Consider the following 20,501-nt stretch of genomic DNA (forward strand, 5'->3'; position numbering starts at 1 on the left):
TCCGTGGAGATGTAATGCACGACTCCATGCTTAGTGGCCGCGGACGAGAAGGTGGGTGTTGTGATGTCCGAGAACTCCAACAGGAGGCGGGAGAAATCATCAGTGGGTGCGACGGCGCTGGACAGTGTCATTGTGGCCGTGTCACTGCGCTCACATGCTAAGGAGCCAAAAGTCTCAGCATTGACGAGCCGGCGATTCCCCACGTCTACCAAGAGACTGTTGGCGCAGAGAAAGTCAGCACCTAGGAGGGGAGTAGACACCTTGGCCAACACAAAATCCCAGCTGAAACGCTGGTCAGCAAAACACAATGCCACGGTGCGTTTGCCAAATGTAGGGATCGCACTGCCATTGGCAGCTTCAAGGGCAGGGCCCCGTCTCGCTGAGTGAAAATCCTGAGTGGACGCCGGCAACACGCTCACCTGGGCACCCGTGTCACATAAAAAACGGCGGCCGGAGAGTGAGTCGGTGACGTACAGCAAGCCTACAGGATGGCCAACACTCACGGCTGCTAATGAGTGGCAGCCAGTGCGTTTCCCGACCCCCTGTAGTTACAAGGTGGCAAACACTTTTTAGCTTTGTTCCCAAACTTTGCGTGGTAAAAACACAACCCCGACGGCCTCACCCGGCGGGGCATAGCCGCGGCAGAGATAGAGAGTGGCTGGAACCCCTGCTCATCAACGGTGTAGGCTGATGCTGCCACACCTCTCTTCCCAGCTGAGAAAAATACATCCGCTTCCCTAGCTAGCTGGCGAAAGTCAGTTTTGATGGAATTAGCCATAGGTAAACGCACATAGTCTGGCAGTTGTTGCAAGAAAAGCTCCTTAAATAGAAAACATGGCCCATGGTCCCCCAGCAGAGCTAACATGTGATCCATCAATTCAGAGGGCTTTGAGTCACCCAATCCAGGTAGAGAGAGAAGCTGGCGAGCACGGTCAGATTCAGACAGACCGAAAGCCTCCTTCAGGTGTGTTTTTATAGCCATATATTTGTCGTGTGTAGGTGGGTTTTCCAGCAAACTCACCACTCTCGCCGCAGTTGAGTTCGTCAGGGCTGCTACCACATAGTAGTACTTTGTGGCGTCCGCGGTAATGTCCCTCAGAGCGAATTGGGCTTCAGCCTGTGCAAACCAAGCGTTGGCGCTCCGCTCCCAAAACTCCGGCAGCTTGAGTGAAACGGCGTTCAAAGTGCCGCGATCCGCGTTCTGTTGTTCATCAGGCATGTTCAATGTAATCTCCGAAATACGTCCAGGAGAAACGTCAGGGTCACCAATGTAGGAATGCAGGTAATAATAGTGAAAACGGAGTCGTGTTCCGATGCAATAATACTATTTTAATACGCACTCTACTGTCGCACAACAACACTGACATTCATCTTTCATTCGTCTCACTTTAACTACGTCATCCCCCGCTAAGGATCACGGGAGATGTAGTCAACACCACCTAAGGCTAGGATAGCGTGAATTATGTCCCAGTAGCCACTACAACTGTATGAAATATGTAACAGTATAACATGACAACGCTGGCAGAAAATGGCTACTGCATGTGCGCTGCATCATGTGAAACGTATGTCCTTCAAAATAAAAGCGCAGCATTAAAATAAAATAAAAAAATATGTACACACACATCTGCAACCGACTCAAAATGGCCCTGCGACCCACTTTTGGGTCGTGACCCACCAGTTGAGAACCACTGATCTAGACGCTTCAATGAATTAATTTGATTTGAATCATTTACTTTGACTGGGCTAAGACCCTATACTGTACTTCTCCTGTAGAATAACACTATAATGTACTGCTACTGTAAACAAATACTATACTGTACTTATACTATGAAAATATACTATACTACTACTGTGAAAATACTGTATGCTTCTGTGAAAATACCCTATACTGTACTTCTACTGTAAACAGATACTATACTGTACGTCTACTGTAAACAAAATAGTATACTTCTACTGTGCTAAGACCCTATACTTCTACAGTGAAAATATATTAGTACACAGGACAGAATGTTGCTTACTGTTTACTCATCAGATATCTCTATATTCTGCATCCCACAGAACCCTCTTCACTTGCTGGAGCGACTCAGAGAAACCAGTCTACAGTATCCCTGGGGTGTCCCCGGGTATGATGCAGCTCATCATAGAGTACGCCTACACACGCTTTGTGCCGGTGACAGCAGAGAACGTGGAAGAGCTTCTGGTGGCTGCAGACCAGCTTCTCGTCACTGGCATAGTAGGAGCGTGCTCTGACTTCCAAGAGGGCCAGCTGTCTCTGGAAAACTGTGTCGGCATCTGGAGGTTTGCGGACATCTACTGCTGCCCTGACCTGAGGCGCAAGGCCCATCTCTTCATCGTGTGCCACTTTGAGGAGATGCTGCACGTCTCACAGGAGTTTGTGGAGCTGTCCCTGCAGCAACTGGTGGACATCATCGAGAGGGATGACCTGAACGTGAAGAAAGAGGAGACAGTGTTCGAGGCCATCCTCCGTTGGATCGACCACTCCCGTGAGGAGCGTAAAACACACGTCCCTTTGCTGCTGCCCAAGGTAACTAATTGTATTACTTCAGTGGCATTGCGCAATATGTCGGGGCTCCCCCGCAGGTCGGACAATGGGGCCCCACCCCCTTCCCTAAATCAATAATATAGTGACATGGGATAGACATCGCGGCCACTTTTTTAAATGTTTATTTTTTCAGGCATCTTTGTAAACAGTAAAGGTCAGTAGGAACTTTCTGTATAAAGATTCATCTGATTTAAACAGTATAGGGTCAGTAGGAACTTTCTGTAGAATATACATCTGATTTAAACAGTAAGGTCAGTAGGAACTGTATAATAATATACATCTGATTTAAACATCATTGACAAATACAAACACATGGCTGTGTATTTTTTGTAACATGAAGGTATATTGTAGAATGTTATAGCCTATCATTGGAGTTCACACAACGGAACAGTTCACATATATAACATTCTGTATAAAAGAAAAGTAGCCTACAAAAAACAAACAAACAAAACACATCCTATAGGCTACATAGAGGATGCAATCAGGAGCTGCTTTGTAGGCCTATTATTTTATTCGAGCGCGTCTCCTGGCATTCTTCTGTGCAAAGTCCGGTATAACAGTCTTTAAATCTATACTGCGTGCACGTCGGCTCTCAATACTAAGGACTGCTAACCCAGACAGTCTCTCTTGCAACATGTGCTCCTCAAATAGGTCTTTATTAATTAAAGTTTTGAGAAAGATCTCTCAGCACTGGCAACAGTCACAGTATATTTAAAAACTATTTCAGTGCTGTGGCAACATCGGGGATACTTGGCAAAATGGACTGATTTTCAATGAGGTCTTTGATTGTTCCACGCTCAATTTTCTTTATAGTAGGCCTAAGAACTCCAGTTTGAACAAGCTGACTCTAGAGCTATGTGGCAGGGGCTCAAAACGATGACAGACTACAAAGGCGCCTCCCTCAAACTGAACAGTGACATCTCCTTAGCAAATGACCTCAATACCTTCTATGCGAGGTTTGATGCTGGTAATAACAACACCAGCTCACAAGCCACGGCAATGGGGGGGGAGGGGTCGGCTGCTGATGGAGGCACAGTGTTCAGGGTAACAGAGCATGAGGTGAGGCGGACCTTTAAAAAAGTGAATATCAGGAAGGCAGCAGGTCCGGACGGCATCCCCGGCCGCGTCCTAAAAGTCTGTGCCGACCAACTGGCCCCAGTATTCACTGGCATATTTAACCTGTCCTTAGAACAGGCTGTCATCCCCACCTGCCTGAAGAAGTCCACTATTATCCCTGTACCCAAAAAATCCAAGCCTGCTTGCCTCAACGACTACCGCCCTGTAGCTCTCACCTCCATAGCCATGAAGTGCTTTGAGAAGCTAGTAAAGGGCTACATCTGCTCCTCCCTCCCCATCAACATGGACCCCCTGCAATTTGCATACCGCCTCAACAGGTCCACGGAGGACGCCATAGCCCATGTGCTGCACACAGCAGCATCACACCTGGACAAGAGGCAGGGGAACTATGTGAGAATGCTATTCATCGACTACAGCTCGGCATTCAATACCATAGTCCCCTCCATACTCATAGCCAAGCTCAGGGACCTGGGCTTGAACTATGACCTCTGCCAGTGGGTCTTGGACTTCCTGACTGGCAGACCCCAGGTGGTGAGAGCAGGCAACTGCACCTCCTCATCCATCACCCTCAACATAGGGGCCCCCCAGGGCTGTGTTCTGAGACCCCTCCTCTACTCCCTGTACACACACGACTGTGTGGCTCAGCGGAGTAGCAATACAATCATCAAATTTGCTGACGACACAGTGGTGGTGGGCCTGATCTCTGCCAACGACGAGAGGGCCTACCTGGAAGAGGTCAAGGTCCTGGCGGGATGGTGCCAGGAAAACAGCCTCTCCCTGAACGTCAGCAAAACAAAGGAGATGATTGTGGACTTCAGGAGGTCGGGGGTCAAGGACTACAGCCCCCTCAGCATCGACGGGGCACCGGTTGAGAGAGTCAACAGCTTTAAGTACCTCGGAGCCTACATATCCGAGGACTTGACATGGACCACACACATTGACAGTGTTGTGAAGAAGGCACGACAACGCCTCTACTTCCTCAGGCGCCTAAGGAAGTTCCAAGTCAGTCAGAAGATCCTTAAGAACTTCTACTCATGTACAATAGAGAGCATCTTGACCGGCAACATCACCTCCTGGTTTGGGAATAGCACTGCACAAGACCGAAGCAGACTACAAAGAATGACACGTTCAGCCGAACGCACAATTGGAGGGGGGCTCCCCACCCTCCAGAACATTTACAACAAGCGTTGCAAGGGCAAGGCTAAGAGAATCATTAAAGACTCCAGTCACCCGAACAACTGCCTCTTTGAACTGCTGCGGTCAGGCAAGCGATACCGGAGTCTCAAGGCGAGCACAGAAAGACTCAGAAGAAGCTTCTATCCCCAGGCCATCAGGCTGCTAAACGAACAATGAACACTACACAACAACAACCACCAAACGCACATAGCACACACATCCACACGCACACACTCACTTTAAACAAACACACTGTAGCACCCACTCCACACACTTTATAGCACACACCCACTTTAAACAAACACACTGTAGCACCCACTCCCCATACTTTATATTTATTGATGAAGGATTGCACTACAACTCGTACACCTTACTGTAAATTGTACCTAAATTGTACCTCATCCCATTTCTGCCTTGCACTATATAGTACTGTACATTAGTACACTGCATAGTATTGTATATTATATGGTAACTCAGAACATTGTACATATGTCTATACCGAACACTGTGACCTCATTTTCTTCTTCTAAATTACATGCTATACTATGTTATTTGATACTATCTTGTCTAGCACAGTCTCTGGAGCGTAACAGTAAGAAGCATTTTGTATGAAAGTATTCTGTACTTCTGTATGACAACTATTAAAGAAACTTGAAACTTAAGAGCATTACGGAGGGACAGGATCTGAAAAGGAAACTCGGCTGACAGGTCGTCTTTATATGGCCTTTATATGGCCTGATAAAGCACTTGCGGACTGTCAGACAGATCCTCGTCTGTTGCGGGCAAATGTTTGCGGGGAAGCAGAAAAGAACATCGCTGTGCAACTTCGCTCATTCCAACAAATTCATTTTTTTAGTTGGGCAACGACAATATCGATATTTGCGTAAAATACCGCCACTCTAAAATGCTCCCCTGCCTTGGAGCCGCTGGTCCTCACAAAGCTCTGAAAAGTGCCTCTTTGTGCGCCTTGCGCATCTGTCTTTGAAGAGACTGTGGACACACCATGAGGATGCCAGGTCTTGCGCGTGCGCTTTTAAGCCATCAAACTCTCCTCGGAGTTGGGCAAGTGTATTGGTTGCGTTACCAAGCATTGCTGTCGCTTGTAAGAGGTCCACGTCTTTGTATAATGATACACTGTTGTACTACAGCGTACACATGACAGGTACGGGGTGCCTAGCAACATAGCAGGGAGGGGAGCCTCGCCCTCTGCGCCCTGTTCCCGCATTATGAAATCTAAAAGGATAGCCTACAGTGGGGGCGGGGCCCCCTATGCTCCGGGGCTCCCCCGCACCGCGGGGGGGGGTGGGGGCCTCCGCTACGCCAGTGTATCACTGTATATCTGTATGTCATGTATGTCATACATGTCTTGATGAATTGAAAATGGGGGACCCTGTATTGAGCTGTACTGTATTCTACCCATTCTGCAATCTGTTAATAAAGTTTTCAATCAATCAAACAATCAATACAGTGGTTCTCAAACATTTGGGTCCAAACTGTTCCCTAGAAACAGAATTCCAGTGAAACCGTCTACAACCGCTGTCTAAGTTGTGCCCGCTGTCTGCTTGTCTCTTCCCAGGTTCGCATGGGCTTGATTAGGCCTGACTACTTCCTGAACAATGTCCAGAACAACCCTGTGGTGAGGGACAGCCACGACTGCAGGCCGCTCATCCTCAGGGTCCTGAACCCCCCTGGTTCCGACAGGCTCCCAAACCCCCTGACCCGCCCACGCCTGCCCCAGGAGGTCCTATTGGCCATCGGAGGCTGGAGTCACGGCAGTATTGTCATGGAGGCTTACGATATCCGAGCTGGTGGATGGATGGATGTGAGCGTTGAGCCGGAGAGTCCCCGGACCGACCACGGCACTGCTTATCTCCACGGTCTGGTCTACTGCGTCGGTGGCTGTGACGGCATAGAGGATCTCAGCAGTGTGTGCAGGTTCAACCCCGTCACTCGCAACTGGCTGCAGGTGGCTCCCATGCACTCACGCCGCTTTAACGTCAGTGTGGTCGCGTTGGACGGCTGTATCTACGCCATGGGAGGGTACGACGGACACGTGGACCTGAACACTGCCGAGCGCTACAAGCCTGAAACCAACCAGTGGACACTGATCTCACCCATGCTGGAGCACAGGAGCTTCGCCGGGGCCGCAGCTCTCCACGACAAGGTGGGTGGAACTGAGGGACACAAGGTGGTAGATGAACCCAAGGAATGTTAGATCAGAAATCATAAATGTCTTTATTGCCAAGTAAGCTTGCACAAACAAAAATGTGTCTGGGTCCTTTGGTGCATCAACATTAACAGACAATTAAAGTAGAATGAAATAAAATGGAATATATAAACTAAATTAGAATATTCTTTCTTATTACAGGTTTACATCTGTGGTGGCTTCAACGGGACGGAGTTTCTGTTCACAGCTGAGTGCTACATCCCAGACACTGACCAGTGGACTCTGATCGCCCCCATGAGCAGCAGGCGTAGAGGAGTGGGAGTGGCTGCGTACGGAGGACAAGTCTATGCGGTAGGTGCACACGGAGACAAATGCTTTATACTAGATATTTTATAGATATGTATCATTTGACTTGCAATGCTGCTGTGACACCCTCATTTCCCTAAGTGGATTAACACAGTGTCTGCCTGCCTGCCTTAACCACACACTAAAACATTCCTCTCATGTGTCATGTCCTCAGGTGGGAGGGTTTGATGGTGGAAACGAACTGAGTAGCGCAGAGGCCTACAGCCCCTTGACTGACTCCTGGCGTGCCCTGCCCACCATGCTCACCCCCCGCAGCGACTTTGGCATCGGGGTGCTGGACGACCTGCTCTTCGTGGTCGGAGGCTACAATGGCTTCACCACCATCTCCAACGTGGAGCGCTACGACCAGAGCAGCGACAGCTGGACTGTAGCCGAGGACATGAAGATCCGGCGCAGTGGCCTAAGCTGCTGCATAATGCATGGCCTGCCTAACATGAGCCAGTACGCTGCTCCCCGTGGCGCCCTGCAGGAGGAGGAGGAAGAGGGGGAGGAAGAGGAGGAGGAGGAGGAGGAGGAGGAGGAGGAGGAGGAGGAGGAGGAGGAGGAAGAGGAGGAGGAGGAGGAGAGGAGGAGGCAGAGGAGGAAGAGGAGGGGGATGATGAGGAGGAGGATGAGGAGGAGGATGAGGAGGAGGAGGAGGAGGAGGAGGAGGAGGAGGAGGAGGAGGAGGAGGAGGAGGGGGGGGACGGGGAGGAGGAGGAGGGGGAGAAGGAGGAGGAGGCATTAAAGGAACATGTGGTATCCATTGACTTGAAACTGTTTAACTTCAACAAGTAATGTATAACTTTTGTGACTGCTGGAATGCCAAGATAACAGGCTGGAACAACAGAAAACAGGAACTGTGAGCCGGCAGCATAGGTTGGTTTACACGTCGTAAAACCGCCAGCAGCAGCTTTTGCAATCACCCGTCCCAATCTGGGGTGACAGTTGCCAGCATTACAACAAATGCAGAAAGGAGCCACCAGCTATTGGGAGAGAGGAACAGAAATGTTCTTTGTGAAAAACCACTGTCTATAGAAAACTAATTTAAAAGTATTAGCTTAAACCTTAAAGTACTAAATAAACAGGAGATAATGTTGACATGGATCAGACCAAACTTAATATTGTCATGACATAGAATAACTAAGGGTGATCTCTCTCTCTCTCTCTCTCTCTCTCTCTCTCTCTCTCTCTCTCTCTCTCTCTCTCTCTCTCTCTCTCTCTCTCTCTCTCTCTCTCTCTCTCTCTATACAAGAGTGTTCAAATTAGATTCCGGGTATTCACTATTTCAACTGAGTATAAGATAATAGACCAATTTATTTCATACTATACATATAAGAACATGTAATTCATATTTAATTACTATACATTTATAGGTTATTCAGATCAAGGTAAAATGTTTACCCACCTGGGTTGTTTAGTATCAAACTGTAGCTTTAAATATACTTAATATTACATTAGAACCCTTGAAATATAACTGGTTTAATTCTGGATACAGAGAGAAACACTACATGTAAGAGATGTGTAAGAGAAAATGCTTTATTATGTCAAACGCTGGAGAAAGGAGGGGCTCTGTGAGAAGCCAGATGCCACCTTCACCTACTGTGAAGACAGCCATAGCAGACCTGGAGCATGAAGACAACTACACCCATACTGTATATGGACATTGGGGCTCTTGGCCTGCATTAAGAAGATTTGAAGGAGGAAGACAATGCTTCTAGAATCACCTCATTGGTAGAGACAATGTTTGAATGCCACTCTGATTGGCCAGGCAAGTGTGACAGTGTATGAGGTCATGCTTGTTATAAAATAGCCAAATAGCCAGTAATTCAGGATGCCAGACAGGAAGTCTGAGCCTCCTCCAAACCATTCTTCAATTGACATGTGTGAATATGTGAGTATATTTTAATGGACCAGAGAACCATAAACCATGTATTCATTATTAATTATTGATTAATCCCTTTGTGCTGCTCTCCTGTTCTCCGCTGGGCCTCAGAAAATAAAAGGAAAATAAAATAAAATAATGTTTGTGGACAGCAACTAATTTCTATCGTCTTCTCTCCATTCAGCAAACTGTGTTTAAGATAACTAACCTAATATGTTTACTTTATGGGACGTCAAACACTCCAACATTTTGGGAAATTAGCTTATTTAACATCTTCCCTGGAGTTAGACAAGAAGATACATAAATGTTCTCCTAGTTGCACAAGTCTCCCAGTCACACTGTGACTGGGAGACTTGTGTGACTGGGAGACTTGTGTGTCTGGGAGACTTGTGTGACTGGGACACTTGTGTGACTGGGAGACTTGTGTGACTGGGAGACTTGTGTGTCTGGGAGACTTGTGTGACTGGGACACTTTTGTGACTGGGAGACTTGTGTGACTGGGAGACTTGTGTGACTGGGAGACAGGAGGAAGAGGAGGGGGAGGGAGAGGAGGAGGAGCAGGAGGAGGAGGACGAGGACGAGGACGAGGAGGAGCAGGATGAGGAGGAAGAGGAGGAGGAGGAGACAGCGGGGAGATTCATCTAAGAACCTTAAACCTGTATTAGACCAAAAGAAATCCTAAGAAATTAATAAATGACTATCAGCCAAAGGTGGTGACGTTTCTTTCTTCTAGTAATTCCGACAATATCTGTTTTTAGTAGGGATGTCCGATATTATCGGCCTACCGATATTATCGGCCGATATTGGCATTAAAAAGTGATATCGGAAATTATCGGTATCGGTTTTCAAAAAAAAATATATATATATATTTGTATACTTTATAATATAATAATAATAATAATAATAATAATAATAATAATAATAATAATAATAATAATAATAATAATAATAATAATAATAATAATAATAATAATAATAATAATAATAATAATAATAATAATAATAATAATAATAATAATAATAATAATAATAATAATAATAATAATAATAATAATAATAGATTCAATTTGTACCGCACTTTATATTTGCGAGAATCTCAGAGTGCTACAGGAGATATAGACAAAAAGTTAAATGAATAAAACAATTAAAATGAATAAAAACAATTAAAATGTATAAAACAACCAATGAAATGGAAGAACATAAAAGTAAAATAAAATAAAATAATAATAAAATGAATGGAAGTAAAAATAAAAGTAAAAGAAAAATTCAGGCAAAAGCCTTGTTAAAAAGAAATGTTTTTAGGCCCCTTTTAAAAGCCTCGACGGATTCAAGTCAAGTCAAGTCAAGAGTTTTAATTGTCACAGCATACAAGTATACAATGAATTGTGGTGCTCTCAGGTGGATGGGCAGAGCATTCCATAGTCTGGGTGCGGCAGAGCAGAAGGCTTAATCGCCCATGGTGTGCAGCTTAGTCCTGGGGGCTTTGAGGAGGTAGGCTGTGCCAGAGCGGAGGGAGCGTGAGGAGGACTGGGGGGTGAGGAGTTCCTTGAGATAGGCAGGGGCACCACCGTGTACGCACTGGTGAGTGAGGAGGGAGACCTTGTACTCAATCCTGTGTTCCACAGGCAGCCAGTGAAGGGATCTCAGGGTGGGGGTGATGTGATCATATTTGCGCACCCTCATCAGGATCCTAGCAGCGACATTCTGGATGGTTTGCAGTTTTTTAATGCTTTTACTAGGGATCCCGATGAGGAGTGCATTGCAATAGTCCAGCCTGGAAGAAACAAAAGCGTGGACGAGTTTCTCTGAATCTGCCAGGGTGAGTGAGGAACGGAGTTTAGTGATGTTTCGGAGGTGACCTTTATTTAACCTTTATTTACCCAGGCAAGCAAGTAAGAACACATTCTGATTTTTTGTATTGTCAAAAGTATGCATAATGTTAATTCCACGACAAGAGATATGTAATGTTAATTACCTGAAATTATTCCGTTTTTGGGGGGGGGGGGGGAAACCCTGCATATATCGGTATCGGTTGATATCGGTTGATATCGGTATCGGAAATGAAGAGTTGGACAATATCGGTATATCGGTATGTGTAAAAAAGCCAATATCGAGCATCCCTAGTTTTTAGTTTGTGTAATGTAATGTAATATCTGTTTTTAGTTCGTTAAATGTTGGAGTGTTCCTTTAAACATTTATTAGACCAGTCCAAAATAAATCCTAAGAAATTAATAAATGACTATCAGCCAAAGGTGGTTGTGACGTTTATTTCTTCTAGTAATTCCGACAATATCTGTTTTTAGTTTGTGTAATGCACATAACATGAGTACTTACACCCATAACCTAAGCAGATTGCAGATCACTCTCTCTATGTGGAGGCTACCATCTCTCCTCACTGAGAGATACTGGACACCTGACAAACACACACACACACACACACACACACACACACACACACACACACACACACACACACACACACACACACACACACACACACACACACACACACACACACACACACACACACACACACACACACACACACACACACACACACACACACACACACACACACACACACACACACACACACACACACACACACACAGAGCTGGAAACCATAATCATATAGTCAACAGCACTATCCATTCCACAAAGGTCACAGGGTCACTTCATTCCATAGTATTATTCCATTCCACACATGGGTTGAATACTCACCAGTCACCACAGCTCATGATTCCATAAGGGCTGACAGTCACACTCTATTCAATATAACCTACATTGTGACATTGTTTTCTAACTCACTAATTAATATAATAGAATTTGCACTAATTCACTTGATAACGTAGGATCAAGTTGCAACCAAATATGTTATACTTGAGAGACTCCATGTAGCCTGAGACATCAAGAATAGGTGACTGATGAACTTCAAGGCGAAGGTGAAAGTATATATAAATGTAACCTTACAGTTGAAGACTGAATATAATGGTATTCAGCTCCTCCAGTGGCCCATGGAAGCAGGACTGATCTATTCACTAAAAACACGACACATGTGCAGCAGCAGAGCACACTGTAGCCTACGCTGTGCAGTACGGTGTGTCTGTCTTGTGGGGCCAGTTGAGCTGCCATGAGTAGAGGCAGCGGGACAAAATTAACAGATACACTAATTTAGTCTGCAGGCCATACAGTATGTGGGGCTTGCCTTTTAGCCTATCTTAACATCCTTAATAGCCTATGTGATTTGACTGAACAAAATGTGTTTGTCTGGTGTTGTGTTTGGATCACAGGCCATGACCGCAGGCCAAATCAGGCAATCAGTCCATGGGGAATTGTCCCGAGTCTCCCGGTGGCTTATCTGGGCCTGTGCCTGGGTATCCTGGGAATTCTATGAACAACCATTGGGATACAGACGGTGACTCTGTTGCAGTAAACAGCTGGCAGCTTTTTTTTCTCTCCCCAAGTAAATACAGGGAATATTCATTGCATGCTAATGTTCTTTTAACGTTGAGCTTCGGGGGCAAGAACCCGCTCAATAATTTCTTGTGTATATTATATAGCTCTTGTGTCGTCACCTTTTGTGTCTCCTAGAGCTCGCTGAATGGTTAATTGTGCATCTGAGGATGATCAGGACTTGTTTGCAAAACACCTACTTACGCATCTGCCTGCATTTAGCTGCCTTCCACCAACACACAGCTAGACACGAGCTGAAACAACTGAAAACTGCTGGGAAACGGCATGCGGCACAATAATCGTTTTATCTCAATTATCTTGTTTTCATGACAGGTGGGAAAATCATAATTGAAATAGAAACGAAGGTTATCCTATAACCCTAGTTATATGAGTAATAGCGAGCGCTCTGCTCTATTGGAAGTATCCCTTTAATCATATTCTATCATGAAAACTTTTCACCACATGTACACACCTGCCCACCTGCCTGACCACTCCCACATCCGCTCCTATATAAGCGGGGTCATGGCCATACTATTAGCTCCTTCCCCAGTCTTTCACCGCCGAAACGGAAGACCGTGGGGTCCTCAGTGAGTCAGAGCAGAGCGCTCGCTATTACTCATATAACTAGGGTTATAGGATAACCTTCGTTATATTTCGTATATAGCTTACGCTCTGCTCTATTGGAACACAAGAGCTGAGCGGAGGCCCGACAGATGTACCCGCTGAGGTCCCCTACAACCATCAGAATACCGGGGAGGATCCGGGCCCCCCCGCCCCACCTAGCGAGGGACGGGAGGGAGATCGGACCCGACTGTGCGAAGAGGGTTTAGCGTCTCAAACGTGGGACTTACCTTTGTTTAGAAGGGCCCGCAACCACTCGGACGCACATCCCACATGCCACCAGGGAGCGGTCGTGAAGTAAAAACCCCTGTCACAGCCCCCAACATGGCGGGGTCGGGTCAAAAAAACCCAACCCCGTGGCAAGGCCGTAGCAGCGGGGCACGGAGGAGGTCCCAGCCCCAGGCCACATCCCAGGGGCTAGGACCCCCTGAAAAAAGGGGCCTGGTGAGGTCAACAAGGCCGCGGCATCGAGACCCGACCAGACGGTCACTAGTGACACCACCCCCCACATCGCCAGCGTATCGGACAGGGCCTAAACCAGGTGAAGGCCATTCTCCCATTGGCACGCTTCTCCGAAGTGCTCCCAAGGAGGCTTCCCCCCCACAATATCATGGGGCCAGCCGGCATGCCGGGGAGACAACCCTCCAATGAGGTTGATCCCTCAATCCAGGCCGACAGGTCCCAAGAGTAGAACTCGACCTGTGCCCGGAGCACTGTGGACTAGACAGGCGCCTAAGGGCTTACTGTAAGAACAGTATCCTGGCGGAAAGGGTGTTTCGGTATGCTGTGCACCATGTCACAATCTCCACGAACCCTGAACCCGCCAATTTATTAATCCCGCAGGGTCGAGGTTCAGAGAAAGAGTTTGACACAATTGGCAGACATCATGAAAGATGTGGGGGCATACTCTCGGGCAGCCGAGGTCAGACCCGGGCTCAACCTGAGAGTCGACTCTGCTACCAACACACCGGAGAGACAACCACCCCCCTATGTTTATTAACAGAGAGTGGTTGTTCCCTTAACCCACTAAGAAACCCCAGAAACAGAACTGCGCGTATACACAGGCTATACAATGCAGTTCAAGCGTTTCAGGTTTAAAAAGGGTTAACCCAGGCCAACAGGTCAACGAGGGCAAGGCCCGACCTGGGCCTGGAGGACCGGGACCTACACAGGGAGGCATAGAGGAGTTAACAGAAGCAACCTCACCGACAGCCCCCTCCCATCCCTAATTTAGCAGGGAGGGAGGGGTGAAAACAAATGGAGAAGGACCAACCCCTTAACATCGTGCGAAAAGGTACAACACAGTATGGACCAATGCACGCCACTGTTAAGGGCAACTCGTAGTGGCATCTATATGACACACACATTCATGACATCAACCCCTGTGACGTCCGGCCCGACCTGGCATTTTCCCCCCGGAAAAGCACAGAGTCCCTCTGCGCCCCGGTGGACAACGGGTTAAACTGATCCGGTCCGGCGTGACCAGGACCAGTCCTGTGCCCTAGCCACGCCGCCGCCCCCAGTCCTAAGAGGGCGCCACTAAGACGGTCAGTACGCAAACGCACTACTCCTGGTGGCCCACCCAACGGGCGTGAGAACCCCCTGCCAATGTTTTGATCTACTCCGTCATGTCCCCCCGGAGATGTACATGAGCTGTCGAGTCTAACCTAGTGCACTGGCGCTCGGTAGAGACAAAAATCTCTTTCCCAGCCGACCGCATAAAAAATTCCGTTTTTATGATGTTGGGCAACCAAGGTGCGCCGGACCCACAAAGCATATCAATCATTGAAAAAACACCCTTGGCCAGCGCTGATCGGTCTCGTAAGACCATACGCTGATTTCATAAAACAGCGTATATGCCCGCAAAGAACCCGAGAACATCGACGGCGAATTTCTAACAAGAAAGATCCTCACAACGTTTCCCCTTGCTGTCTGGGACGAGCAGCAGGGAGCCGGTCTAGAGACACAGACACAGGCTCACATACAACGAGCCTGGGAATAACAAACGCATCAATTCTGCTCTTTATGTAAGAGGAGAAGACAGCGATTTTCCCAGAGAGACCACAACGTGAGTAAAACAATTGAAAAAGGTTCATAACAATTGGACTAAGACTCTCTGAGGAGGCTCTCTCACTGAGAGGAAGGTTCTGAAACTCAGAGGAGGCTCTGAAACTCCCTGAGGAGGAGACTCTGACCCAATATACACTACTGGTAGGGAGCAGAGTAGAAGCCAAAGTGTCTCTACTGCATTGCATCACCTATCCTTTACAATGACAGCGGTCTGTAGTACACAGGAAAATTTGCAGAGTAAAATTTACTCAAATTGAGTAAGATTTTACTCCCAAAAAGCCAGTATTTGGTCCTAGTCCAAATAGTCAAATTTACTCTTGTCACAGAGTTAATTCTTCAGAGTTATTTCTACTCCATTTAGTGTTAACATTTAACTCCACAAGATGCCAATTTGCTCCATTTAGCATAAAGTAAAAACAACTCTAACATCATTTCACTCAACACAGAGTTGTATTTTACTCCATATAGAGTTGTGATTCCATCAATAGAGTTGTATTTTACTCTGTATAAGAGTAGTAATTGCCTCAATATAGAGTTATAATTCCCTCAATATGGAGTGTTATTTTAATCAATATAGAGTTATATTTCACTCAATAGAGTTATATTTCACTCAATATAGAGTTATATTTCACTCAATATAGAGATATTTAAAGTTATATTTCACTCAATATAGAGATATTTTAAGTTATATTTCACTCAATATAGAGTGGTATTTTAATCAATATAGAGTTGTAATTCTCTCAATATGGAGTTGTAGTTCACTCAATATAGAATAGATTTCACTCAATATACAATATCATATTTCACTCAATATAGAATTAAATTATAATTTACTCTGGAATAATACATTTAAAATAAACAGGGTCAAAGCAGAAATCAGTATTTAACAATGCACTTTTATTTGCTTGAAACAGGCATATCCTTTGGGATGCAAACACTTTTACATAACAGCAGTGTGAATGCGACAAACTAAAATCATGACTTCAAGGGGCGATCGATAGAAAAAAAGGTCATAAATAAAATAAGACTATTACATTTTGGCCTCTGTAAAGTGACAGCATCTGTTCACCCCAAAGAAATAAAAGAAAACGAATAGTGTTCATCCCCAGTGGAATAGTTCAAGAGCTTAGTGATTTTCTCTTTTCCTTTTTTAAATCACTGGAAACAGTATGGAACAATAAATGAGCTTGAATCGTCATCACTGTATGACATCTGTAATGTATATCGAATGCTTTGTAAAACAAAAGCCCTTTGACATCAACTACATGAGGTCCATCTGTAGTACACACAACTTTAAATGCATAAAAATGGTCATCCAGAGACACTGTTTGTAGTGCAAATGTAAACAACAGTAACCTCTCATCTTTAAGAACAACACAGTGGATTTTGTGAAAAACTGGAACCTCACTAAGAACTTTAAGACAAACAACTAAACCTGGACGATACATATTTCCATGGAGTTTGTCCCATCTAACATTTAACACCTTGGTGTCACTTAGTACCTGAAGAGTCTCCGCTATCTCACAGCCTCTGTTCATCACATTTAATGCTACCATTTTACTTGGACCAAGCACCAGTCTGTTGGGATCAAATGTCTGCCAATTGTATGCTACTTGACTTATGTTTCATTGCCAACGTTTTAGTTATATTTTTTAAGCTTTTTAGTTGTTTTTTAAAGAAATTATGCTTAGCTTCATAGCGCATGCACCAGACATGCAAAAGTGGTCACATTTTACGAATACATGTAGGATAGTGCACCATAAAATGATGCTTTGGTAGTAGCCTCCTGTTGGGAAACAAATGCTTGAATAACCCGTGGTGCTCTGCAATCAAGTGTTTCAAATAAATAGTAATGCCAGTTGATAACCTGGGAGAAAATACAATAGCTGCTATTTGAAGCAACAGCAGAAGCAAATACCAGTGTTACTCATTTGGACAAACCAAGTCTCCAAAGATAAGTGGTAGATTGCGGAGTAAACACCAAGATTGGATTGCATTTAACCCCAAGTCATTTGAGGTCTCTACTAACTTCAATGCAGGTGGCTTGTTGTTTTGTTCCAGGTAACCATAGTTAAAGCTCTTAATTCTCAAGTCTATTTCCTTTGATTGTTATGGTTTGTAACCAACCTCAAACGCAACGGCACAGAGAGGAAGTTCAGAGTTAGCCAAAGCTAGGGCGTATTTATTTACAGAGTCACAAGATGGATGAAGTACAGCAATCGAACAAACGGGGATCTGGCATGTGACGATGTAGCGGCTCTGCAGATACTCCCAGTAGGTAGTGGTGAGGAATTGGCAAGTGACGTTGAAGCGGCTCTGCAGATACTCCCAGCTTTCACTCCCGGTGGAAACGGAGAGAGAGAGAAATCAGAGTTAGCCCAACGAACACACAGAGGCAGAGAGGTGACTGGTCCAGTATTAATCCAAGTGACTTGATCTTCGGTGTACCACACACAAGTTAGCTGAGTCCAGAGAAAAACAATACGGTAATCTTCAGTGTTAATCTAACACAAAAATTAGGTGAGTCCAGTACAAACAAAAACGTGATTTCTTCTGTGTTCACCAAACACACAAAAAACTGATAATCCAAAAAGACTGTTTCCAAAAACTCACCAGAGCGCAACGCGAAAAGCGGGCAGATAACGAGGCGCAGCTCCGAACGGGGAACCAGGTTCTCCACAGCGGTTCTCCACAAAAGGTCCTGGAGAGCAAAAAGACAGGAACAGCGACGGGGAAGGCAGGTATATGCAGGTGTATTTCAGAACGACCCAACATCGATAGTAAGGAGGTCTGAGTATATAAAGCCTTCAGGGGTCGCCAAAGTGCCGGTTGCAAAAAGTCAGAAAAACGTCCCACATATGGGCTGTCGCAGCTAAAGAGGTTTTAAGCAGCCTCAAAAGTGACGTCCCACTTGGTCAACTCCATCAATGTTTAAAACAAATAATAATCTCTCCTCTTTTCTCCTCTCCTCTCGCTGTGAACTTGCTGCTTGGAGATCATCAGTGCTCAGCTCCTGAGTGGAATAACACACTTTAAATACTATTTAGTCATCACTCCCTTTTTTTTATATGTATAGAGTGGTTGCTCATTATTACATAGCATCTCTCTCCTTCATTGATTGATTTCCCATCTTTCTTGTTGTAACTCCCCCCTTCTCCCTCCACTCTCTCTGTGGAGGCATTTGCCACCTTCTTGAAGAAAAAGGTAGAGAACCTCGGTAGCTGCTTCTCCCAACCCCCACCCACGTCCTGAAACAGGAACCTCATCTTTCACTCTGTCATCTCTCCTCTTACAGATACCGAAGTTCTGACACTGGTGACGTCGAACAGTCTCACTCAGGGCCGCCTCAGGGGGTGTGCGAGCAGTGCGGTCGCACAGGGCCTCGCGTTCGGCAGATGGACTGAAGATGAAAGTTGTTGCATGTTAGACAGTTCAGTCAGGCTAGCCATCCCGGCTAAAGACAGGGACAGCTAGTTAGCTTTAGCTACGTTATAATATTGAGTGCTAACGTGTGGTTCAGTCGGGATATAGCCATGATGATGTCGGCTAGTAGCTAGCTTAGCTAAAGGCTAACTAGCGTTAGCTAACCTAGAGACAGCGCGTGCAGCATTGTTATGCCAAGATGAAGAGGATGGTCGTTCGGCAGATGAACTTCGTCAACTCCACGCGGTTGTCTCCATCCTCTTGGACGTTTGGTGAGTTTTTAATGCACTCTATTCTATTCCCGCCGTGGATATCTCTCTCTCTCTCTCTCTCTTGGGAGCCAAACGGGCCGACTAGCTGTTGTAGTACTAGTAGCTAACGGTGTGTGGCCTGGTGTCGGCACCTGGTGCGAGGGAGGTGAGCTTGGTGTTTCATTATGAGAATATCTCCATGCTCAAGTCGGCTATAGTCCGCGAGGGACTTGTTGCCGGCACTGCTATGGTAAACACCACTCTGTAGTGGGACGTGTATTGCCTTCTTTTTCCCTTCTCTCTTCGTATGAGAAGAGGAAAACACAGCGGCTGTCTGAAGTGTTGGCCTGTATTGCTTTTCTCACGTTGTACATCCTAAATAAACATAAAACACATACAGTTTTTCAGTGGTAGCCGCATAGCTTGCTTCTGCGTTAGCTAATGGTTAGCGATAGCTGGGTTGAGCTAACTGTTAGCCAGTTAGCTGTTTAGCATGACCATGACTGCGGCATGGTCATGCTGGACCTACAAAAGGCCTTCAACACTGTCAATCACACCATTCTGATTGACAAGCTAAAAGCTATTGGTTTTGATAGTCTATCAGTGAGCTGGATGCAATCCTACCTGGAGGGGAGAGAGCAGATGGTGGAGGTAAACGGTACCCTATCCCCCCCCCTCACAGTAAGCTTTGGTGTTCCACACGGAAGCATACTAGGTCCGCTACTGTTCCTAATTTATGCAAATGACATGTCGTCAGCTTGTGACTGCAACTTGTTCCTGTTTGCGGACGACTCATCCCTGCTGGTCTCTGACAAGAACAAGTTACAGGTTGAAAAAACCCTCAGCTCAGAACTAGGCAAAATCTGCATATGGCTCGCTGATAACAAACTATCATTACACATGGGCAAAACAGAGTCCATTCTCTTCGGTTCAAATAACAAACTCAGCAAGACCGACGGCTTCTCAGTTACAGTGGGTGACAATATTGTCACAAGGAAAGAAGATATTACCTACCTGGGTTCCATCCTAGAGGCAAATCTTTCCTGTGACAAAATGGCATCCAATGTAATAAAAAAAGTCAACCAACGAACTCGATTCTTGTACCGGATCTCCTCACTGGTAAACAAGAATACCCTGAAGACTCTAGCAGGAGCACTCATTCAAGGGTACTACGACTATGCTTGCACCTCATGGTACCAAAGCACCTCAAAGGCGCTAAAAACAAAATTACAAACATCTCAAAACAAACTGGTCAGACTACTGCTTGACCTTACTCCTAGAACCCACCTCACCCCTGCCCACTTTGACAACCTAGGATGGCTTAGAGTAGACAACAGAGTACAGCAACTTGCAATGGGCCTGGTCTACAAGATACACTACAGGACCAAGGTACCCATGTACATGACAAAATACTTCCCAAAGGTCAGTGAATACCACGATCACAACACCAGAGGGAGCTCCACAAATCAT

At 45.8% G+C, this 20,501-nt stretch overlaps 1 protein-coding gene across 1 annotated transcript; it reads left to right on the plus strand.

Moving 5' to 3' along the window:
- Positions 1–307: 307 nt before the first annotated feature.
- Positions 308–18,609, plus strand: LOC311239424 (kelch-like protein 10; the record flags this gene model as incomplete). The annotated part of the gene is made up of 6 exons (XM_084327728.1): positions 308–315; positions 2,059–2,545; positions 5,965–5,978; positions 6,518–6,980; positions 7,185–7,334; positions 18,535–18,609. The coding sequence occupies 6 exons, from the start codon at positions 308–310 to the stop codon at positions 18,607–18,609; spliced, it is 1,197 nt and encodes a 398-aa protein (XP_084183854.1).
- Positions 18,610–20,501: the final 1,892 nt, after the last annotated feature.

The sequence above is a fragment of the Notolepis coatsorum genome, assembly GCF_963971535.1.
Source record: "Notolepis coatsorum genome assembly, chromosome: 13".
Lineage (NCBI taxonomy): Eukaryota > Metazoa > Chordata > Actinopteri > Aulopiformes > Paralepididae > Notolepis > Notolepis coatsorum.